The following is a 25332-nucleotide window of genomic DNA, read 5'->3' as shown; positions in this document are numbered from 1 at the left end:
AAACTAGGAATTTGTTGTGATTTAAGATCTGACCCACTTTCTGATGTGTTGGTACTGGCTTAGCTTCACAGCCATCTGGTCATCTATTGTCACAGGAATGAGACAGACTCCAGGGCAGAACCACTGTCATCATGATCTTTGGCTCAGAAGCTCATAAGAAACAAAGTGTAGTTGCCTGGAATGTGAAACATTATAAGTAATTGCAATTATACATTTTGGTATTATAAGTATGGTATAGACAAAAAATGAAACAAATTTTAGCCTTGCACATGGGTTTTATGTTCTTATATATGGGTGTAGCATATAAAAACATAGAAAACAGGTTTCTGAATCTCCAAAGTGAAAATAAAAATAAATAAATGTATCAAAGGTGGCATGACCTTTTAAACTCCCCAGAACTACAGGGCTGGTCATCTTCCTGGAGGTCTATCTTCCTGACATTCCCTTTCTGTTGGCAGGCAGGGAGCTCCCGAACATCAACATGGCATTTCATTTCATGCTCTCACTGCTATACCTCAGAGCTCATATACTTAAAGAATGCTCTCATGTGACAGTGGCTAAAAGAGCAGAACCCTGTGTGGGAGTTAAAGATAGACATGAGACTCTGTCTTAATTTCTCCTGATTTTTATGAAAAGTGAACAGTGACTTTCATAGAAAGTCATTCTCCTCATCTCGTCCGGCCTTTTCAGATTGCAGTTGCTAGCTAGAAAGTCTCACTGAAGGCACGAGTCTACCATTAGTCAAAGTCAACAGCAATAACAAATAAATTGAGAATAGCTTAAGAAACTAAAATTCTGTCACCCAACTACAAAATCTGATAATGCAGGATATCTTCAGATATTTGAATGAAAGGTATCTTCAGTGTTTTTCAGAATTGAGCAGTATTTTAATGCCAAACTTGTTAATACTGAGAATGCCACTCCACATAAATATATAGTTTAAAATGTCATAAGAAGGGTATTTCCTAAATTTTTGGAAATTCTGTCCTAATTCTAAGCCAAAATTCAGTTTTAATGAAAAATAAGCTACTCAAGTAGTACTTGTCCCTCTATTATTTTTACTTTTCTTATTTAATATTTTTACTTAACTTTAAGAATTTAATTCCTGCATACAATGTATTTTCATCATATTTATTCTCCTCCCCTCAGCTTCTCTGAAACCCCATTTTGTCTTCCCACCTTCATATTGTTGTTCTCCTGCTCCTGTTCCTCTTCTCCTCCACTCACTAAGTCTAATTAGCCCTGCCCATAAGCACACAGATGTAAGGCTCAAACTTGGTTTCTGTAATCATTCTCATACAATGCAATCAAAAATACTAGTTTAATAATTCTGAGGAATGATGCCAGAAAAATATTAAAGGCCCATCTTTTCTGTAATTAAGCTATTCTGTTTCTGCAAGAACATAACGTTAGCTGTGTAGTAAAAACACTGCGGTTCATCACACAGGAGTCTCAGAACAGTCTTGGAGTCATTTTAGAGAGCATTCACTGACATGAGGTGGCCTGACAGTTTGTTTAGCACAAAGTATGCATCATGTGTTCAGAATTGAGCCTGCAGTAAATTCGTGATGGAATATAGAATAAAAACCACAGATTCATTATGTATTGTGTGTGTGTGTGTGTGTGTGTGTGTGTGTGTATTAGTGTGAATGTGGTGTGCATAACTGTGTATGGAGTGTCTGTGGAGGCCTAAGATCAACACTGTATATTTTTATTTTGTTGTTTTACATTTTTATATTTTGAAACAGGGTCTGAAGCTCATTGGTTCAGCTTTACTGGCTGGCCAATGAACTTCAGAGATTTGCCTATCTCCACCATTCCTCCTTCCTCCAGTGCTATACTTACAGAAGTAGGCTGCCTCCCTTGACTTTTTATATGAGTTCCAGCAATCCAAACTTAGCTCTTCATGCTTGCACAATATCTGTTTACTGACTGAACCATTTCCTCTGCAGATGCAATTAATTTTTAATCAATCTTTAGTCATTTCATTTATAGAAACCTTTTACTGCTCAGATAGATGCCCCTACACACATACTGACAAGTTTAAGAAGCTGGAATTTATATAATATTACAATGAAAGTAAAAGCATTATAGTTATCAGTGACTAAATTAGAGTGTGATCCTTTTGCTATAGGGTCCCATTTCAAAGATTTTGGTTTCATTTCAGTTTGGATATTAAGGAGTGTTTCTAGGTTCTGAAGTGCTTTTTTATTTCTGCAGACAAGATTCCTCAGTGTGCATCCATAGTCTGTGATCTCATATCAATCTTTACCTACAGATTTCTCTTTATAACTTAGAGATCCAGCAAATTATGTACCACTTCCTCTATTCTATCCTCCCCCTTTTCCTTCCATGTAACCTATGCTAGCCTAGAATTGAGGATTCAAAGCCTCAGAATCCCAAATGCTGGTATCACAAATGTTAAATTAAAAATGAGTCATTATATTTCACATAGAATATATTTGTATTTTAATGTGGCAGTTTTCATGCCTGCTATCTTGCCTGAATAGAAATTCTGTTATTTTGTTGGTACTAGGAAATCTCATGATTTCAAACCCTCTTTGATTCTTGTGATTATATATTTATATGGGTACACTCTTTTCTAGATTAATGATTTTTTATTGATGAGGTAACCTCATGTGATTCAAAAATATGCTTATTAATGGTTCATGCATGAGTCTACATAAGCTATTGCCAATGAATGCTTATTTACACCTTTTTTCAATTTCATTATTCCAAATTCACAACTAAAAGATAATCTGAAAGAAGAAATTTGAACTTTTCAATGAAACTTAATTGTAGGTACTATTACCATTTTACTGTAATAATTGTAGTATCAACATGTATTATTCAGTAGTCCTATTACCTGCATTAAACCCAGCTCTTGTCCTTATTTTACTCACATTGCTGTAATTATTTGTATTCTACAATGCCTTTTCAGCTATATTAATGTGTCCTGAGGCTGAAGGACATTATTATGCAGCCATTAACAGAGGATTCCATAACTTTAATCCTGCTAGATGATTTATACCAGATAATACAGCCATTTACTAACAACTAACTAACTAACTTCAGGTTCATTTGGGCTAACATTTTTTAGTATTCTTCCTATCTATGATTGTCAATGTTAAAGTTCTTAGAGGTAAAGTGTTTATTTAGAATAAGCATCAAGGTTCCATTATCTATATTGTGTTCTAATTCACAGGGACTAAAGGTCATTCTCTTGGATGGAGCAGGAACATTTTCTCTTGACCTCTGTGGACATAGTGGGACAGGCTGGGCAAAGAATTGGACACTTATTCTATCCAACCTCATAGAGCTTCTTTACCTATATAGATTCCAGTGTCTCGGACCTTACTTGGTAAATTTATATAATTATGTCCTAAATTCTTAGTAGCAATGTGATAAAGAATAACAATGAAAGAATGTATTTTAAAAATAAAATTTTAAACTTTCTTAAGACAAGCTTAAAATTGTGATACCTCCAAAAGTTCCTTTATTATACATGATTGCCCCAGTAGCATAGACACTGAGAAAGACAATTAATAAATGGTACCTCCTGAAATTGAGAAGTTTCTATAAAGGAAAAGACAGAGTCAAGAAGATAAAATGGTAGCATACAGAATGGAAAAATATTTTCACCAACCCCACATCAAACAGAGGGCTGATCTCCAAAATATATAAAGAGCTCAAGAAATTGGTCATCAAAAGAACAAATAATCCAATAAAAAATGGGGTACAGACCTAAACAGAGAACTCTCAGCAGATGAATCTGAAATGGCTAAAAGACATTTAAGGAAATGCTCAACAACCTTAGCCATCAGAGAAATGCAAAATAAAACATCTGTGAGATTCCATCTTACACCTGTAAGAATGGCCAAGATCAGAAACTTTGATGACAACTTATGCTGGAGAGGTAGTGGGGTAAAGGGAACATTCTTCCATTGCTGGTGGGAACACAAACTGGTACAGCCCCTTTGGATATCAGTGTGGCAATTTCTCTGAAACTTAGGAAACAACTTACCTCAAGATCCTTTAGTACCACTTTGCATATATACCCAAAGGATTCTTAATTGTACCACAAGGACATAAGCTCAACTATGTTCATAACAGCATTGTTTGGCATAGCCAGAATGTGGATACAACCTAAATGCTCCTCGACCGAAGAATGGATAGGGAAAATGTGGTACATTTACACAACGGAGTACTACACAGTGATGGCAGAACGATCAGACGCTTAAAAGTAATCCCACACTAGCTAAAAACTGAGAGATATTTATTTAGGGGGAAAACTTGCTAATCAGGATTCTCTGTTTGAATGGTGGATGGAGATGAGATCCAAACAATCCAAAGGAACAAAGGAAAACCAGAAGGAAGGAGAGAAGGGGCTGACTCTGTAGTTGTGTCCTGGTACATAGTGTAAGAGGCCACGCCCCAGTAGGCGGGTAATTACAAGCTGTAATTACAGCAACCCGGGGGGGGGGGGGGAAGGGGGGAGATGACATCTTGAATTCTGTAAGCATACAAATGGATCTAGAAAACATCATATTGAGTGAGGTAACCCAGACCCAGAACAACAAATATAATATGTACTTATTCATAAGTGACTTTTAGACATAAAGTAAAGAAAAAACAGCTTATAAATCACAATCCCAGAGAACCTAGACAATAAAAAGGACCCTAAGATAGACATACATGGATCTAGTCTACGGGAAGCAGAAAAAGTCAAGATCTCCTGAGTAAATTTTGAGCATGGGGATCATGGAAAAGGGTAGAAGGGAAGGGGAGGAGAAGGGAGGAGAGCAGAGAAAAATATATAACTCAATAAAACCAATTTAAACAAAAGACATAGTAAAAATGATTTTTGTAAAGCAGAAGAAAGATAAAAACTATCACAGATATACATGCAATGGTAATTTGGAAAAGTTACTCCATTAACTTTAAAGGTTTATTCAAAGTATTTTTTAAAAATGAAGTAAAAAGCAGCAAATAAATAAATAAAATCATTTTAAGCTTTTCCTAAGGCTTAACTAGTGAAGCATATGATTACAAAAGTAATCTTAAAGCTTAAACATTAACTTAAAAAATCCATTGACAGTTACATCAAGGTGAATACGAGTACTTAGAAACAGATTTTAAAAGGAAATACCACTTTTTCCTTCTTTGGAAACTACTAATTACTTGTGAAATTTAATGACTCAAATAAATAGAAAGTATCTCCTGTACTTACTGAGTAAAAGTATTTTCTATATTTAGCTATAGATTTAAATACAATCCATCAAAGCCACAATTTTCATTTTTGTGGGCCTTCAAAAGTTGATCCTAAAATTCATGTGAAAATACAAGAGAAGAAAATAGCTAAGGCAGTCCTTAAAAGAACCAAGTTATACTTCCTGGTTTTAAAACTTACCAAGAACATGCAGTCAGTAAGGTGTTGTTACTAATGTATTAATAGACATTTGTCATAGTAGTGGTGTTGAAGTCAGAAATAAACTCTCTTTTGTGGTTGGGTTTCAGAAAGATGACAGTTTAGTGGAGGAAGAATTATTTTCCAGTAGGCAGTAGGTCAGCTGGGTATCTGTATGCAGATGATGAAACCTGGGCCTTTTCATTATACCAGATACTAAATTAGTTAACAATCAAATCTAAACATAAGGACAAACAGACCAAATGCATAAAAGGAAAAGATAAATGTCTCCACTACATTAGATTAGACAAAACCTTGAGTAGAATCACAGTGTTGCATATAACCAAGGTAAAATATGCAAATTGAACTTCATCAAAAAAGAGAGAGAAAAAAAGGAGCAAGTAAAATCCAACCCATACAAAATATATACTTTATTGAGCACCACCAGAAGAGTGACTGTAGTATGCACAGTGAGAAAATGTTTTCATAGAGAGACTAGGATCCAGATTGTATAAAGAACCTTTCTGTTCTGTAATTAAAAGATTAGCAATCCAGTTAAAACCTTCTCTGGAGAAGATATATGGTTGTCCAATAATCATATAAAAACAAAATTGTTGTTTTAACAATTGTTTAGTTTTTAGAGAAAGACAAGTCAAAGCCAATCCAGTACCTACTGAGATGACTGTAGCAAAGAACACATACTATAATCAGTATGTGTTGGAGAGATTGCCAAGGAGTCAGAGACCTGATTCACTGCTGTGGAAATGTAAAATTGTTCAGCCCCTTTGAAAAACAATTCACAGTTCCTTATAGGCTATAACATAAATCAACTGTGTGATCTACCAGTTTAACCCCTATGTATAGTCGCAATAGAAATTAAATATATGTCCACCACACAACACCTTGTACAGAAATGTCCATTTCAGATTTAGTCACAATACCTAAACTATGGAAACTCTATGTCCATCTGCTAATGGCCATGCAAATAAAATTTATTGTTTTCCTACAGAAGAACATTAACCATAAAATTGTAATGATGTTCTGAATCAAGGCACAACATGTATCAACCTTAGTTTGTTATTCTAAATAAAAGAAATGATCACAAAAGAGTTATATAAAATATCTAGAATAAGCAAATGATGTGGAATTCTCCTCTGTGTGCTGTGAATATGTTTTATTATCATTGGTTAATAAATAATAGCAGGGCAGAATATATGTAGGTGGGAAAACTAAACTGAATGCTGGGAGAAAGAAAGCGGGATCAGAGTCACCATGTTGCTGCAGACGGAGACAGATTCTGGAGCCTTTCCAATAAGCCACAGCCTTGTGGCAATATGTAAATTTAATTGAAATGGGTTAATTTAAGATGTAAAAGTTAGTTAATAAGAAGCCTGAGCTAATAAGCCAGTGTTCCAATTAATACAGTTTCTGTGTGATTATTTAGGTTTGGGTGACTGGAAAAAGTATGTGCAGTCTCTGTCTGCAAAATGGCACCCAGTGTGCTTCAGCGTGGTTACACTTGCCCACTTCTTTGCACTGTCTGTCAGTAGGCCATGCATATTTATTTCCTGTTGCTGAGTGATTGCTCAGGTTATCCTGGATGGAAGGTAAGTCAAATGAAGTCAGACATTTCTTTGGACCCCAAAAAACATTAGTTTAATGATAATAGAAAAATTCTCACTAATTCTTATTGGGTGTTTACTCTAATCATTTGATATCACTTGTTGTATTCATGTGTTTTGAGATAATAACTTAGTTCTGACAGTGAAGACATAAACCTGTATTTACTTATAAACTTAAGTTTATACAGGCCCATAGAATATTAAATTTTTTCAAAACAAAAAATTTCATTAAATATTTTATTTGAAAAGGCTCTGTCTTGATGGCCCTTTGTGTTTTGTCAATTGTCATGGAAAGATGAAAATTATTTCTTTTGTTTTTGTCAGGTTGTTTTCAGACAGTTCTCTTGTGTTGAAGCTGTTCATTCTGGCCTGAAATTTTAATCTTATATCCACCTTTTTTTTTCTTGTTGAGACAAGGTTTCTTTGTAGCTCTGGAGCCTGTCCTGGAACTAGCTCTTGTAGAACAGGCAGGTCTCTAACTCACAGAGATCTGCCTGTCTCTGTCTCCCTAGTGCTGGGATTAAGGCTTGTGCCACCACTGCCTAACTTGCCTCTACCTCTTGAGGGCTGGGATGTGTGTTCTGCATCACTTCCCCCAACTTTTGTTTCTTAATGCCCTCATGAGGAGCTAGGAGTGTTTAAACATTTGGTTTTCCGTGGCATTCTCGTCGTGCTTTTAAGGATACAAGATCACTGTGAATGTTTAGAGCTTGTGTTTAAACTTGTAGTCTATGTCCTTGCCAAAGTTTAGAAAATATATTTAGAAATATCCCCCTTGTTCTTATGCCAGTTTCTTCAGAAGCCCAAATTTTTTTGTCATATTTACCTTCATTTTCTGTCTGCACCTAGAATAGAAGCAAAGCTCTTGACATATGTTGTTACTATCCATGTATCTAAACTATAGGAAGTCATTAGCAGGCCTTTCTCATAACCTTACCTAGATACAGAGACTTAAATAAACTCATCCCAGAAATACTTTCTTTATGTTAGGAAGATACCTGGCACACACATCCTAATTATTCGGGGCCACAGGAGGATCTCTTAAGCCCAGGGCATAGAAGGAGCTTGGTCAACAAAAGGTTTCCCCACTCTCTCAACTCCCTCAGTCTCTCTTAATCTCTCGTAATACCTCGCTCTCTCCCTCCCCCTTCCCTATTACCTTCTCCCCATACAAATTTAATTATGGGTAGATATAATTTTTGTTTTCAATCTGTGTATTAAATTGTGTGTGTGTGTGTGTGTGTGTGTGTGTTGTTTGTTGGTAAAGGATCTTACTATATAGCCCATTGTAGCCTGGTATTGCAGGTCTGTACCACCATATCTAATTTGAGACTCCATTTCCATAAGTAAGGAAGAAATAATAAAGTAAAGGTGAATGGAAGTTATCATTAAGAAACTGAAAATTAAAACAATTTCAATACTTTTGCCAATTTATGGTACATTTTATCCAAACATTTCAAAATATTTTTAAAATTTGTACAGAAGTCCATGATTGTAGATGACATTTACATGAAATTGGAAAATGACCTTGCAGTAAGTTTGGTACAGAGAAACTCTTGACTTGGAACTGTATCATATTTTATATTTTGTTGGATATGCAGGTTTCTGGATGAGAGTGAGCACCACTTATTTTGTTAAGAGAAAGGCAGTCCGAGGCAATTCCTGTTGGGTTTCCTGTAACTAGTTTTACCCTGTAAATGGTTCCTTCCCTTCCTCTTCCCATGGGTCCTAGCATAGCCTTATTAATGGAAATATATGATGTTTGTGTTTAAAAAAAAACAGGGTGGTCTTAGATGTCTGTCTTCCATTCTGGCATTTCCCTTTATACAATCCTTTAGAATTTTCTGTTTAACAGCTGGCATTCCAATAGCTTTTCTTTGGCCTAAAGCCTGGGTTACACATTGGAACAGCAAATTAGGAATGTTAAGACATCCTCCAAAGAAGAAAGGTTTGTTATGAAAGTAGAGCTGATATGACACTTAGAGTTAGAGCTTCTTAGCTTGTCTAACTGACAGCTAATGATCGTTCTCCTTTTTATGTTATTATATTTAGGGGGGAGATAGGATGAAAGAAATGCCCAGAGGCTGATACTGGGTTTGGTGCACCAAACTGTTAAATGTCAAATGTACTCTACTGATAATACATCTTTTGTTTCTTTTTAGGAGCAAATTTTGTTACTCGAAAAATTAGCCGGTCAGTAGCTAAGATTTACCTTGGACAACTGGAATGTTTCAGTTTGGGAAATCTGGATGCCAAACGAGACTGGGGCCATGCCAAGGACTATGTAGAGGTAGGACCTGACTCATTACATTAAAACTGCCTGCATCAGTTGATACTTTTAATGCCAGGCCTGCAGTGAGAAGGTTGACCTAGAAGTGGTCAGACATAAGCTTCTGCTGGCACAAATATGGTTAAACATGTTAAACTCTGTTTAAGACTGCATGGCTCAGAAGCATAGATTGGGCATGCTGATTCTGCTTACCAAAGAAATCCTTCCCAAACTTTCTTTTAATTTGATTGAAACAAAAGTGCTGGCCAGTACTGTGATGGATGTGTAAATTGGTGTTTATAGTGTTGGAAGGTTATTATTTGCTCTCTAAAGTTTTTATCAACCTGACTTGTTTCATATTTCCCTCCTTTCCCACCACAACATTCACAATACCACCAGTTCTCATATCTTCAACAAATAATATCCAATCTTGGATTACTTAAACTAAGACCTTTAGTATGCAGTCTCTCAAGTTCCTCTCTGAATACTGCTGTTCAGAGCTCTAGGTTTGATGCTAAATGGTTGGCTGTAAGCCCACGTACTTCCCGCCATTGCACATCACTGAACTTTACCCATCCTGGTTCTGTTACAAAATAACACGGTATAGTTAGAGAGTTGATTATGGTAAAGTTAAAGGTTTCCAGTCTTGGAATTCCTATAAACTTAAGCCAGCTTTTGTTCACTCAGTTACATGCAAATAGCGCAGATTTCTTTTTTATTTCTTTTAAACAAAATTTGCTTTGCTCTGATTACCATGCTTTTAAATATCCATTGCTGGAGAATTGAAATCTTAAATGGAGGCAAGTTTTATAACAATGAGCATGTTGTTTTCTCAATAATATTCATGGTGTCTAGCATTCTGTTACTCCTGCATATACTAGAAATGCTGAGAACACTATCTCTAAATGCACCTGCTTCAGGGACCAAATATACTCAGTTTCATTCAATTTATTTTTTTTTATTTTGAGCGAGTGAGAGAGAGAGAGAGAGAGAGAGAGAGAGAGAGACTGACTGACTATATTCAGAACTCAGAAATTCATTAAATTTTGATAGTCACGTGGATGCTCCACCATGTTTTGAAAGCGCCTTGTCCAAGTTACACTTTCTTTTCATTCTTTATCACCATGTCTTTGAGATGAATATATATATAATCCTTTACGGTAGGAGTGAAAAAATGTCATTTTGTTTTTGTTTGTTTGTTCATTTGTTTTGTTTTGTTTTTTGAGGCAGGGTTTCTCTGTGTAACAGTCCATATGTCCTGGAACTCACTTGGTAGACCAGGCTGGCCTCGAACCCACTGAGATCTAGCTGTTGCTGCCTCCCAAGTGCTGGGATTAAAGGTGTGTACCACCACCTCCTGGCAGAGAAATGACATTTTTAATTAGACAAAAAAATCCAATATAAAGCAATGTGAGTGGTAATATGCACATAAATGATGAGAGAAGCTTGTTAGAACCAGCAGCCCTGTGTCCTTCTCACACTTGAAAGGGTCAAGTACCCCATCTAGGAGGTACAGCCAGGTCTTCACACAAAGGCCTGTTTGTATTCATGTAAAGAATTAAAAGCTTATAAACATTTTGGCTTAAATACTTATCAAAGGTTGTCTCAAATGAAGTCACAGTTGTAAGTGACAAGTCGGTGTAGTACAATATGCCCCAAAGCCAAAATATGAAAAGATCCACCTGTGATTACGGTGATTAGGTCTTTTAATAAAAAATGGGACAGTGTCACATGGCACACAACCCAGTCACTCTCACTCAGTAGGGCCCTGTGACAGCTCAGGCTTTTGTTCTTCAAGACAAGTGGTTTTGTGTATGGAGGATTGTGGGGTTCCAGCAGTAACATATGTTGTTAATGTAAGAAGCTGTTTTATAGTTCTCATTTAGATGTTCTCAAATAAGTCTAAATTACTTGGTTCCTGAAAAAAGAAATGGCATTATTTAAAATTTTGTAGTTTGCTCCATTTTATTTAAAGAAGTAGTGTCATTTCTTTTGGTTCTAAGCTTATTAAAATGAGATTACTGTAGAGACTTGCAATTACATTTTTTTTTTACCAGAAATAAAGGCAACAGTCATAAAAGTACAGAGGAGCATGACTTGTTTAAGAAACATGTGTTTCCTGACAGATGATCAGCCTGTTGGCAGGTGTAGAACCAACAGGTCATACTAATATCTCATTTACACATATTAATTGCACACAGTTCCTCTCATTTAAACATAAAACTGTTGGTAAATCTAGAAGTTGTTCATATAGGTGTCGAGAACAATTTCTCTTCTTGCTTCAACATGGTAGATCCCAACAGTAAGGTTAATTGCTGCTCTGCTCACACCAGTTATACCTCAATTTATTCATCTGTGAAAAGGATGTGACAGCTCTAAAAAATGTTAGCTACAAATTTGGGGATATTATACATACTCTCTTTGTTTCATAAACATTTTATATCAATTTATGCAGTCATTTCTTGTTGCTGAATCTGACTCATTCACATCTACTTACAGTCCTGTTCCCTAGGCTAAAATGCTTTAAGAATAATTGAAGTGGACAAAATACCTTTCAATTTCAAGAAAAAATGTTAAAACTGCATTAAATTGTGATCCATTCCAAATGAATAAGTTGTTACAACTTTTCCAGTTTCTTTTTATAAACATTTTGAAGTGTGCAGAATGCTGACCTCCCTTATACCATAATTAACATCAAATAATACAGCATTTTAAAAAGTACTATTTACTATTGCTGTAGTGCTAATGGTCTTCAGTTTTGAATCTTAATTTATGCAAAGATATCAAGATTTCATATTTCTCATAAAACATGACTAGATCCCTGAAACTTTCCATGTTTTTATTTTCTTTACTATTTCAATGGTCTGGTGTGACCTGTGCAGCTTAGGGATTGACCTGACTGGCTGTGAGTCATGAAGAAAGGACAGATACATGTACAGAAAATCTGGGATTGGATGGGCTTTGTGCTCTGATGGAAACACACCAATGGTTCGGAAATTCAGCAAGTTTGTTTTATACATCTAACTAAATTGAAAAGGCAGGTTTATGGCATTAATAAGGATGCAGGTTATTAATACAACTGAATGAGGAGGTAGGTTTAGCTAATCTCTATGGGGGTAGGGGTCTCTGTAGTGGAATAAACCAGGCTGTAAATATCCAGAAAGATGAAGCTGGGGGAAGTTGCAGTTCGCAATTTCCCAGATAACATTTTCCACACACACTGTCACCATCTCCATAGACTGGGGAAGGTATAGCCAGTCCCATGTCCTTAACTTGGCAGTGCTCACATTCATTTAGGACTTCATCTGTTTCACAAACTGGGCCCGTTGGATGTTTTCATGTTTCTTTCCTTCACGAATACTGAAAGAACTCTAGTGAGTGTGCAGTGTACTGATCATGGACAGTCTGTTCAAGCCAACTCCCACTGTCTGTGTTGTAAGAAAGATGGTGGAATATAGTCAAAGAAGGAGCCTTTGTGTTAATTTCCTTCAACATAGACTCATTTGAGAAATGCCATGGTCACAATTCTAATTGCACCTAATCACAATTTTCTATGCTTTATTTAAAGTCACATAAGACTCAGGAAAAAGCTCTATTATACAAAGTTAAGCATTTTTTTTATATTAAGATGGCTACCTCAGATACATGACATTGACTGTGTTGCATGCCCTGCTTAGATTGAGGTAGGGACCCGAACTTTCTTGACCTAGGTACCCTTTAAACAAAACAAAACAAAATAATAACTACAACAACAACAAAAACAAGTATAGATACCTAATAATACTCTACAAAGTGGTGCCAGGTGCTTACATAAAGATTTTGATAACAGTTTTTGATTAATAAGCTCTGACAGTGGTTTATGTTTATAAAATATTCTGGAACATGATTCTAGCTAGAAAATACTGGATAAGCTCATTGGCAGGAGCTATAAAATTACACTCTTAACACAAGAGGGCTCCTTTCCCTTGAGTGGTAACACCTTTCTGGAACCTGACAAAAGATATTTTCAGTCTGTGAGTTTGTTAGAAAAACATAGAAACTTTGTGATTCTTCTAAATAAAGATGTGCTCTTGGGGTACTTTTCAAAGTCTTCATTTAATAGCTCCCTGTACAGTTGGGTTTCATTTTCCAATGAAGGGTATGTGTGTGTATGTGGGTATACAGAGCATGGTATATGTGGGTGTATATATATGGTAGTTGTGTGTGTATGTATGTTCAGAGCATGGTGTATATAGTGTGTGCAAGTTTGTGTGTGTATGTGTGTGTGCATGCAAAGTATATATATGTGTGTGTGTGTGTGTGTAGTATGTGTACATAAAGAATAATGTGCATACATATATTGTGTAGTGTGTTTGTGTATCTGTATATGTTGCTAAGGATGGAACTTTGTACTTGATGGGATAGTGTTCTATAACTAAGCTACATCCTAGCCTGTGGAAAAAAATTAAAAACTTTCATATATTATGTTTACCAAGCTAAGAAAAATATACAAAGTCATAATTTTTTTATATGGTCAGATTTTGATAGGTTGGGAATAAAGGCCTAGAATTAGCTCTGATCCCAAATCAAAACCATAGCCCCAACCTAGTTGTAATCTTGATGAAAGGCACTTGTTCTTTTCTATTTCTCACATGGATTATTTACCATGTGACTGTGAGGGTGAATGCATTTTTAGTCTGATATTAAACATATAAAATTAAATACATGACAATACTTTTAAAAACCAGGACTCAGGATAAGTCTCATGCTATGCAGGCATGAGAACCAGAATTTAGAACCCTAGTATCCACATAAAAGCCAGGCAGGATTGGCACTTGCCTATAATCCCAGCTGTTGAGTTAATACCGTATGTCAACATCTGGCCATCACACATCTGTGTAAACAGAAACTTCTGTCCTTCCTGGTCCCGCAGCCATTCAGTTCCAAAGAAACACACAGAGGCTCATATTAATTTTAAACTGTTTGGCCTATTAGCTCAGACTTATTACTAATTAACTCTTACAATTAAATTAAACCATTATTCTTTTTATTGATTTTATTGAACTATACATTTTTCTCTGCTCCCTTTACTCCCTTCCTTTCTCCTCCCCTTCAATCTTCTCCCATGGTCCCCATGCTCCCAATTTACTCAGGAGATCTTGTCTTTTTCTACTTCCCATGTTGATTAGATCCATGTATGTCTCTCTTAGGGTCATCATTGTTGCCTAGTTTCTCTGTGATTGTAATTTGTAGGCTGGTTTTCTTTGCTTTATGTCTAAAAACTACTTATTAGTGAGTATATATGATATTTGTCTTTCTGGGTCTGGGCTATCCCACTCAATATGATGTTTTCTAGATCCATCCACTTGCCTGCAAATTTCAAGATGTCATTTTTTCTGCTGTGTAGTACTCCATTGTGTAAATGTACTACATTTTCCTTATCCATTCTTTAGTTGAGGGACATTTAGTTTGTTTCCAAGTTCTGACTATGACAAACAATGATGCTATGCTATGAACATAGTTGAGCACATATCCTTGTGCTATGATTGAGCATCCTTTGGGTATATACCCAAAAGTGTAAATGATTATTCTTATCTATGTTTAGCCATGTGGCTTAGTACCTTACTCAGTGAGGCATTCTCATCTTGCTTTCTCTGCAACTTGCTGGTGACTGCAGACTTAGCCTTTCCTCTTCCCAGAATTATCCTAGTCTGGTCGCCCTGCCTATATTTCCTGCCTAGCTACTAGCAAATCAACATTTTACAAGTGACAAATCTTTACAGGGTATAAAAGCATTATCACACAGCACATCTGCACAGATATAGAGATACATTTGAATATACATACACACTTACCATATACAAATACAGATGCATTAAAATCTTTAAAGAGCAGTTCTTGAAGTATGTATCTGGGTGTACAAGTATACTCATGTGAGTGTAAGGAGATAGAAAAGCACATGCAGATTCTTGTAGTCATAGAGCCTATGGATAGGGGTTAGGAAACTATAAATGGCATTTATAGTTCTTATGAGTAGCATTTAACATTACTTGTTCTTTGCCCCCTAGCCATTCCCATTGATGGAACAAGTTGTCATACCATTACACATAAACCTGACCTATTATGCTAAAGAGAACTGTGGTTCTTGTCCTCAACATTAATCTCCAGGCAAAATGTAAATGTTCTTTTCACACTTAGATGATACAGTCACATCTTCTGTATAAAGATTTCTCTGCTTCCTCTTCCCATCTACCTACCTTCCACTTTCATTTTTGTATATAGGCCTCCAACACCTTTCTAGATCCCCTACTCTCAGCTTCATTCACCTGATATCTACTTTTTCCCATGAATGAATGAAAGCTCTTTAATTTTAATAGCAAGATTATTTGTGCAGTGTAGATGGAATATCCTCATTACATAGGATACCACCTAAGCGTGCAGATATTTTTGCAAATATATCCGAATACTAGCATTCAGTGCTTCACTTTTACACTAGTGCATTGTGGAAAGGGAAAAATGTATTTGCAATCAATACTGTCTTCCATATTCATGATCTGTATACATACAAATACTATAAATTTGTCTCTTTAAATATCTCTTCTCTCTGCTCTGTTTCATTTTCTCTCCCTTTTTTGTCTCTTCCTCTCTTATTCTCTTTTCCTTCTCTGTCCCCTTCACAAAAACTAAAAGGCAAAATCCCTGTTTTCAATTCATTGTCAGACATAATTTGGCTTCATTCTACTTATGGTCACCTTTATTGCAGGAAATCATTTACTTAAATTACATGGTGTGTCCTCATGAAGCCTGGCAGGGAGGCTTAGGGATCTGCCCTGTTGGTTTCTGGACCACTAGAGTGCCCACGCTGTGCCCAGGTTCCTGAGCTTGGCCTCAGGGGACCCTTTAATACAAACAGTTAATTGTACTCTTTTATCCAAACCCACAAAACCAAAATGCCCTAAGCCAAACATTCCCTTGAGTAAAGAAACACTCTTTATTTTTGCTCCTATTTACTCCTAATGTCTCTTCTCATGCTCATCAGTGATCATAACAACAACATGGTTGGGTCTGGACAATATTTCCAGGTTCCTGGTCTGTCCTTTAAAGAAATGAAATAAAGGCTAACACAAATTGCAGTAAAGTTTCATACAGATTGCAACGTAACAGCGAGACTTTATTCAAAGCAAAGCTGTACAGTGCAAAGTGAGGGCCACAAGAGTGAAGATAGTCGAGGACCCTGATTGTTGTTTGGGGCATTTTTAAAAATTAATTATTATTAAGGATATAACTCAAGTGGCTCTCTGTTTGGACTGACAGGTGTAGATCATACAAACCTTTGCTTACTTTGCACATTCTTTCTCCATATTGAATATGATTTTAACCATATACATGCCCATTTATGCATAGGCATAAGATGGTCAATAATAGATTATCCCTAAAGGATTGCTTGAGTCACAATGGTCTTCCATTGACTTGGGACTATGTATTATTTCTTAGGGAACCCTTAAGGTAGGACCTCAATCTTTTTCATCTTTATTTTGAATTCCAACTTTATTTGAAAGCCAACTTGCTTAGTACAGAACAAATTCCAGTAAATATATGACTTTTTCTAAATTGTCATCCTTTTTAAATTGTATAAAATGCGATATACATATGAGATATGTGTTATTATAGAGATTTTCTTGGCCTAAGGAATTTCACTGAACATGATTTTACCACATTTTTGTTGCTGGAAGTGTGATGGGTTTCCAGGTTTCCAGCAAAATAAGTTTAAGAACCTGCTGTAAAGAAAATGCAGTTTTAACTATATGCTATTATGCTGTGCCAGATTCTTCTAACAGCAGAAAATTAGAAATTAGGTTCAAGTATTAGACTTTATTTTTATTTTTACTGTTATCTGAGCAGACAAAAAGCTATAAAAATGCAAGATCCACTGGCCCTGATTTAAAAAAATATAAAATAAAAGCACAATAATAGCACGAAATCTAGTGTCTCCTGTGCCTGATAATGTACCATGAGGCAGTTTAGAACCCTCTGTTTTGATGGACTAGCTCAGCTCCCAAGGCACTCAGTTAATGGAGAATCCTACTGGGTAGACACAGGTTCCTATTGCAGGTTTACTGGAAATCTTTAGCTTTGCTTTTCTTCTCTCCTCATCTCTTGTCAACTCCAACACACTAAATTTGGGAGCAGGTTGCCTTCTAATAAGGGACTTTGTTTTGCGGGAGATTGTTTGTTTGTTTGTTTGTTTATTCATTTATCTTTTTATTTTTATTGTGGGCTGTTTGAGACAGAATTTCTCTGTAGCATTGAGCCTGTCCTGGAACTAGCCCTTATAGACCAGGCTGGCCTCTAATTCACAGAGATCCGCCTGCCTCTGCCTCCCGAGTGCTGGGATTAAAGGTGTGCCCCACCACTGCCTTGCTAGGGGCATTGTTTTTAAACATAAATACCATTGTACTTAGAAATCCTGTGTGTGATGTGCTGGGGATGGCATCTAGGACTGTGCTATACCTGAGTATGAATTGGAACTTAGAGCAATGTCCCTGGAGCCTTGAATATTTCTATTTAGATTTACTTCACAGAAGGGTAACATACAAAGCAGGCTGTACAGAAAGAAGAAAGGAGTGCTCTGCAGTTTTCAATGAGGTTCTTGGTGGGTGTCACCTCATTTCCTGCTGATGGACTGACTCCTACATGTTGAAAAGTCAGGTCCAGTCCCTCAGTCTGTCACAACGCCACTGACTCACAGAACATAATGAAGGTTGTTTGGGCACCTGTGTTAGAGGGGACAGGAGGCATTCCAGGCAGATGATTGTGGCCTCCCACCTCTAGCCACCAAGCACATGACACAGTAATACCTACCTCCTATTTACTAAGAAAAGACAAACATTAGTATCCCAGAAGTTTCACATTTCTTTTTTTTTCTTTTCTTCACACAGCGTCTCCTTTATGTCAGTAATAACTTGTTGATTGTAACTATATCTAAAAATTTCAAGTTTAAACATAAATACAGGAAGTTCTCATCAGATCTTTTCTTAAACTCAGATAGAATATTATAATCCTAGCTTTTGATCTCCTGTGATTTGCATTTTTGCATTTGGTTTCTCCCTAGAAACCGTTGACTCTAACTAGGACAGAAACAACAAAGGACTGTCACTGTAAGAAGCTACCCTTTCTTCCGTGAAGACCTTCCTTGGTGCCTGTGCTGAGGTTCATACCTATCTCCTGAGTCTTTAGTGCTTGGTTTTCAGGTCCACTTTTGGTATCTTGGCTATCCTTTTGAGGTTTCAAAGCTTCTTTCCACTGACTTTAAATACCCATTTATTTGTGTGAATGTTTGCCTGCATGACGATGTGCACTAGTGTGTGTGTGTGTGTGTGTGTGTGTGTGTGTGTGTGTGTGTGTTCAGTGCCTACAATGGTCAGAAGAAGGTGTCAGCTCCCCTAGAACTCAAGTTACAGGTGGTTGTGAGCTGCCATTTGGTTTCAAGAGCAGCAACTGCTCTTAATCACTTAACCACGTCTCCAACATACTTCTCTGACTTTAAATGGTGACCACTGCACAACTGTATACATTTCACTAGGTGTACAAATAATTATAATAATTTTTAATGACCTGTTTTGTCATTGACCTTCTAAGTTCTCTCCTTATTCAACTCCAACATGAGAAATGGAATGAGAAGCACTGTGAAATATTTGAAGAGGCAGAAGTTACAAGGCCAAATCCTACATTTTAAACAGAAGACTTCCTCTTCAGTATTAACTTAATAGTTGTACAGTCATATAATTTGAGGAAGATATCACCTCGGTACAGGAAATACAAGTTTTACAGAACTCATTTGATTCTTATCTTTAAAACAAAACATTGAAGAAGGTTCAAGAAATGGCAGGGTGGTTTAAATTCCATAGCCTTTTGTCAGTTGAGCTGAAAGTTACATTGTGGTTTACGATCTGTCAGGGCCTTTGGGAGACAGCATCCTTGAGTGGCTTGGGCCGGTGAGTCATTTATTAAAATTATCCCTGAAGAATTACAGGTTTGCTGGCTTAAGTATGTATGGCATAGAACCCTAGGATCGTAGAAGGCTAATAAGGTTCAAAGAAAGCAGAGTGGCTTAGACACTTTAGTGGAATCTCTCCTAACTCCCTAGATGCTGACCTTCTCTGTCCTTAGCTGCTCTTTCTTCCTGTGTCTAAATCATTTACACTTTTCATCTCCCTTCATTCTTTTTTTTCCCTTGCTTTTTCCTTTCTCCCTCTCTTGTGAGTGCCAGCAGCATATCTGTGACAGGTCCAATAGTTATTTAAATGTAAACCTCCTTACCCCATACCTTTGTTCATCAGCTATAGTGGCAGCCAAAGCATTTTATTATATACAGGTACTCATTTATTTCTCCTGAATCTGTGTTTTCCAAGTAGAATGGAGTAAAAGTACACATGAGAATAGAAGGCTAGAATACACAAGTCAGAACTGGATAGATAATAGTCTACTAAAGGTATTTTCAGACAGTTTTCACACCTGTAAGAACCAGAGGTTTTCAGCACAGCTTTGACTTTTCAGAGGTTGTTAATCAGCCAATTTTGAGCAGCAGGGAAGTCCTTCCCACTGCTGCATTTGTGAACAACTCTATTTTTCTTTGCAGAAAACAGCTTTTGTCATTGGGGTTTTAACTCAATGGTAGAGAGGGCTTGCCTTGCAAGCTCAGTGCACTTGGTTTGCTCCTCAGTTCTAAAGTATGTATGTGTTTGTCTAAATCAGATTCTGAAGAAGCCTTGCATTGTCTTTCAGACTCTTCTGCTGACAATATAGATTTACAGTATTCAGAGCCACTATTTGTTTGTAATAAAGCAAAGTCTCACAATCTAATGTTCCCAGTAGCCATTCATGACAATTGCTTCATATGTCAATAGAGGCATGCATGAAGTCCAAAAGTTTGTAGTTAGTGGCCAGTACGTAACTCAGAGATGCCAGGAATCTGTTTGGGATTATTCCTATGATCACAGGCAGAGAGTAACTCTTCTTTTCCTATGTTCTTTCTACCTGGGCCAGGCAGTCAGATGTGGCCAGGGTCAGAACAAAGAAGGACACAGAGCTGCAACAGCTTGGTCAAGGATTTCATTAGCCACATGTATGTCTCATGCCAATCTGCTGGAGGGGCATCTAAGCAGCCAGGTGTTGTGCTCCACAGCTTCTAATTGAAGAGATGGAAGGAGTGCCCTCTAAAAGATACAGTGAGTTTGTGCACACAAAACCAGGTCCCCAAGATCAAATGCCTTCTGTGGCACAGATATAGATAAGGGAGCCTTGGGCATATGTTTTTCCTCTTAAGAAACCAACTTATGTAGTGTGAAGCGGCGGGACTGCGTCCGGCCACCCAGCCACCGGCTAGCTTTACACCCGAAATAATTATACGGAAACTGTATTCTTTTAAAACACTGTCTGGCCCATAGTTTCAGCCTCTTATTGGTTAATTTTTACATCTTCCTTTAACCCATATTTAGTAATCTGGGTAGCACCACGAGGTGTGGCTTACCAGGAGAGATCTTAACCTGCGTCCATCTCGGAGAGGAGCAGCATGGAGACTCCCTCTGGCGACTGCCTGAAGCGTCTCCCCAACTCTACTTCCTTGTTCCCACAATTTTGTTCTGTCTACTCCACCTACCTAATTTTCTGTCTCTTAAAGGGCCAAGGCAGTTTTCTTTATTAATTGACCAATGAAAGAAACATAGACAGATAACTCTCCTCCATCAAACTTAGATTTCTGTGTCAGGTGTCATCCTGACTATAGACTTTTTATAGTGGGGGATAATCACATTTTACATTGTGTGTAAGAAGCCAGAGAACACACTGCAGTTACTTCAGACTATATTTAAAAGTTCTGTCAATAGAACCTACTATAGGATTAATCTACTGTGTAACTTCTTCTCCTAACATGTATTTATCAATGCAGATTGTAATATAATGCAAAACCAACTGTGCTTCATTTATATACATCTCCGACTAGATTTCTATTTTACTTTCTCTGTATTTTTGTATTTGACCTATTAATACTTTTTTTGGATTTATTCAGGGAAAAAATGCTCTCTCAGCAGAACCATCTGGCTTGTTTCCTGTTCCTGTGCTGCTTTGTGTACTTTTGCAAGGCCACCCTGCGGCTTTCTGAGAGTTGGTGTTACACTGGTGGTCTAGCAGCTCAACAGCAGTGATGGGAACTTACACTACAAGTTCCTTTAAAGTCTGATGTTTCCGAGGTAGAAGATTGCATGTTGTCATTCTTCATACATTATTCTGCTTTTCCCCTGTAGCTAGAATATTGTCTTTTCAAAAAGAATTACTCAGTTTGTTTTATTCTTTAAGGAAGAGGATTTTGACTAGAATATATATTACCTTTTTAATATTTATTCTACTGTACGCATATGTATATGTTGTATCTGTCTGTGGGTATGTGCAGATGTGTGAAGGTGCCCACAGAGACCAGAGGTATTGGATTCCCCCAGGAACTGGAATTATAGACTATTGTAAATTACCCAGTGTGAGTACTGGAAACAAAACTAGGGTCCATTAACAATAAAGGCTGGAATTAATAATGAATACTAAAAAATATGCAAATTATATAATGAAAGGATTGTACAGAGTACACATTCTATACATCAGAAGAGAGATCAACCTTATTTTCAAACAGTTTATAGGGCTGCAGAGATGGCACAACTGTTAAGAGTTTTCTATTCTAGAGGATAGGAATTTGATTCCCAGAAACCATTTTGGGAAGTTCACAACTCTCTAACCACACAGATTAAAAGATCTGACACCCTCTTCTGGCTTCTGCAGGCACCCACACACATGTGCATACTTACCTGAATACACACATACATATAAATCCTTTTAAAAAGCAGTTTGTAATGCTACCTTGGCCCTTCATTCCTCACAAAAAAGATCAACTGATCATTTGACTTATTTCCAAAAAAGTGTAACCACAGCTTACAAGTCTGTAATTTAATGTTGTGATGTTCTACAGATACTAATTTTTTCTGATCCTTGTTTTCCATTTTGTGAAATATTATATTTTATTATAGCATCTTTGTTTTAGAAACAAACATCCAAGAGTTTTTTTTTCTCTCTTCCTCCCTCCCCTCCCTGAATCATAACAAACAAACTCTAAAGTTCACATTTAGATCAGTATTGGGGAGGGAGTTTTGTTTTTGCTGTTGTTGCTGTTGTTTGTTTCTTCTTTTTTTCTAATTTTACTTTTTATTGATTTTTTGTGAATTTCACATCATGAATCTCGGTCCCACTCATCTCCCTGTCCCTTCAAATCTTTTTCTGCCCTTGCATACTCCTTCACCCCACAATAAAACAAAATAAAACTTAAAAGAAAAGAAAAAAGGAAGAAGAGAAAAATCTCATCGTGGAAGCTATAGTATGACAGTACACCCTTTAGTCCTTTACTTGCAAGTGTTCATTGCAGTGAGTCATTGGTCTTGTTCAAGGCCTCTGGTTTCTGCCACACTATTGATATTGGGCCCTCACTGGGACTCCTCTTGGATAGACTCTTATTGTCTTGTGTCATGGAGATCCGACAGCTGTGAGTATGCAGGACTGGCCCCTTCACATGCTTCAGCAGATCAGAGATGGGATGGATGTTGGGGTGGCCAACTCATAACCTTGGTTCTGGGCCAGGGTGGTTGCTGGGTTGGTTAGCCTGTTAGCTATCACTTATCATCACCACCAGGGTGAACTCTCCAACATCACCCTGGCTAGCTTACCCTGTGCAGTAAGCAGCAAGGTCAGAGCTGGCTGGTTCTCTTATTCTCACACCCTTGGGCTGGCTCATTCACACCCTCATATCTGCACCACCAGAGCCAACTCTCCTGTGTTGCCCAAGTGAGGTGCAGCTGGTGAGAGACAGGAACAGCTTTTTTGCTCTCCTGACTTCAGGGCCAGCTTTCCCACCTGCCACAGGCTATGGGGGTGCAGGAGGTCTTGCCCACACCACCAAGCTACCATCAAAGGGTCAGCTCTACCATCTGCTCATGTGAGGTGCAGGGCTCACTTTCCTGGTGAAGGGCCACTCTCCCAAGTGTTGCAGCTGGTGAAAGACAGGGTCAGCTTTCTAGTCTGCCACAGGCAGTAAGGGACTAGAGTGGGGAGGGCATCTTTCCCTAGTCCATGCCACCACATTGCAGATGATGAATTTGGGGCCAGCTCTTTCACTCTCAAAACCCCAGAGCAGGCTCACCCATGCCCCCACTTACAAGGTCAGCTTTACTGTGCTGTCATGAAGTTACAGGACCTGCTTTCTAGAATACTGCAGCAGATGTGGTGCCAGGCCAGCTGTCCCATTCTCATGACCTCAGGCCTAGCTCTCCCATCTACCATAGATCTTGGTCGGGGATCTCTCCCTTGCTTACTCATCTGTATGGCAGATGAGGGGTTGTTCTTTTTATTGTGGTTGTTGCTAGGAATGGAACCTAGGATGTTGGTCATGCTAGGCCAAGTGTTCTAACTCCAAGTTAAATCTCTACAGAAGAATATGTTTTACAAGTCTTTGTCCTTAAAGTTGGGCAAGATAGTGAATGGATAGTGTTTGCCCCAGTACCTATCATACAGGAAGACCTACAAAATGGAAACCTTCCCCAACTTTTAAGTAGATCTTTGCTTTAAACAATAGGAATCGTAAGTGCCAAAGTGAAAAGCTTTGAAAGCTCTTATTCTACCAAAGATGGTGTTTTAAAATGTTTAACGCACGTTTTGAGGTATTGTTTCCCCTATAGCCTAATTAGTCTAGATATTGTGAAGACCCTGCTTAATCTTAATGCTGCTTAGAGGTGGACAAGGTTGGGAAGGAAGCTCAGATTTAATTTTAAGAGAGAGGGGAAAAGTTAAAAATTGAGGCTAATAAAAGTTAATAAGGAACATTTAAATTCTTTAATAGTTCAGTTCATATTACAAGTCAGAATGGTGTATACCATTATTATATGCACATGCCAGCATCCTCTTTGGCTATAATTCTTTTCCCTTGAAAATAAACCAGTATGGCATAGAAGACATACCATGTGCTCATGATTTCTTTTCATCTTTTTGACAGATTCCACATTTTTAAAGAGGAGAAAAGAACTAGCAAAGGGGAATTAAAATAGAAAGGTATTTTTATGCTGCCATTTCCCAACTATAACACAATATAAAGCATAGTTATCATCTAAGTGACCACTTCTGTCTCTTTATACTTAAATTTTTATTTTGGTATGAGAAACATTCTTCAAACCCAGAGGGTACACTTAATATGCCAGGTTTTTATTTGTTTTTGTTTTTTCTTGTTGTTATTTTTGTTTTGAGAATTTCTTTTAAGTTGTAGGTGTTTGGAGAGGTGGCATATTCAGCATCCTGTATTAATGGTCCAAAGATAGAACAGCTCAAGTTTTTCCTGTGAGATGTTAACATGCTTGCAGAGATGATTCCTTTTAGAAATGCTACTCTCCCGTGGTCCTAATCTCCTATGGCCCATATAAAGTGTGATTCTTGTTCACTCCCTTGCTTAACAACTGTCCCAGACCTCCATTTGCTTCTCACTGTCCAGGCTATGTGAGACTATCTCATATCAGAAACCATTAGAGAGGTGTTTCAGTGATTAAGATTCAAATGTAACTTAGATTAGCTATGTGCAACACAGAATGTTGTAATCCATTTACAGGGAATAGAGCAAAGAAAGTTCCATTTGTAATTTTATTTTCAGAGATAGATATTTTTTGTTTTTATTTTTCCTTTTTTTGTGATGGATGCTGGAGAAGAAACCCAAGGCCTCCCATATGGGAAACAAACGCTATACCATTAAATTATACCCCAGTCATCTATGTTTGTCTGTTTGGTTTTCTTTGGAAAGCATCAAACGAGTTTTTCTATCGCAAATGTTTAAAGTTAAATACTTAACTGTTCTAAAGGAAACCTGTCATATTACCCAGCCGGTATCAACTTCATCATGTGGTTGGTTGGTTGGTTTTGTTTTTTAGGTGAATGAATAAGGACATAATTTCACAAATTAACTCTGCATGGAACCTGAATCT

At 37.3% G+C, this 25332-nt stretch overlaps 1 protein-coding gene across 1 annotated transcript in view; it reads left to right on the top strand.

Annotated features, from left to right (window-relative positions):
- Gmds (GDP-mannose 4,6-dehydratase) overlaps positions 1-25332 on the top strand; it is a 536488-nt gene that overhangs the window by 248778 nt on the left and 262378 nt on the right. Inside the window, exon 7 of the mRNA XM_038334108.1 lies at positions 9192-9319. Coding sequence (XP_038190036.1) covers positions 9192-9319 — 128 coding nt within the window. The remainder of the gene's footprint in view (positions 1-9191; positions 9320-25332) is intronic.

The sequence above is a fragment of the Arvicola amphibius genome, chromosome 6 (genome assembly GCF_903992535.2).
Source record: "Arvicola amphibius chromosome 6, mArvAmp1.2, whole genome shotgun sequence".
In the NCBI taxonomy this organism is placed as follows: domain Eukaryota; kingdom Metazoa; phylum Chordata; class Mammalia; order Rodentia; family Cricetidae; genus Arvicola; species Arvicola amphibius.
Note: the sequence above shows the minus strand (reverse complement) of the source record. Positions and strands in the feature narration are given on the sequence as shown.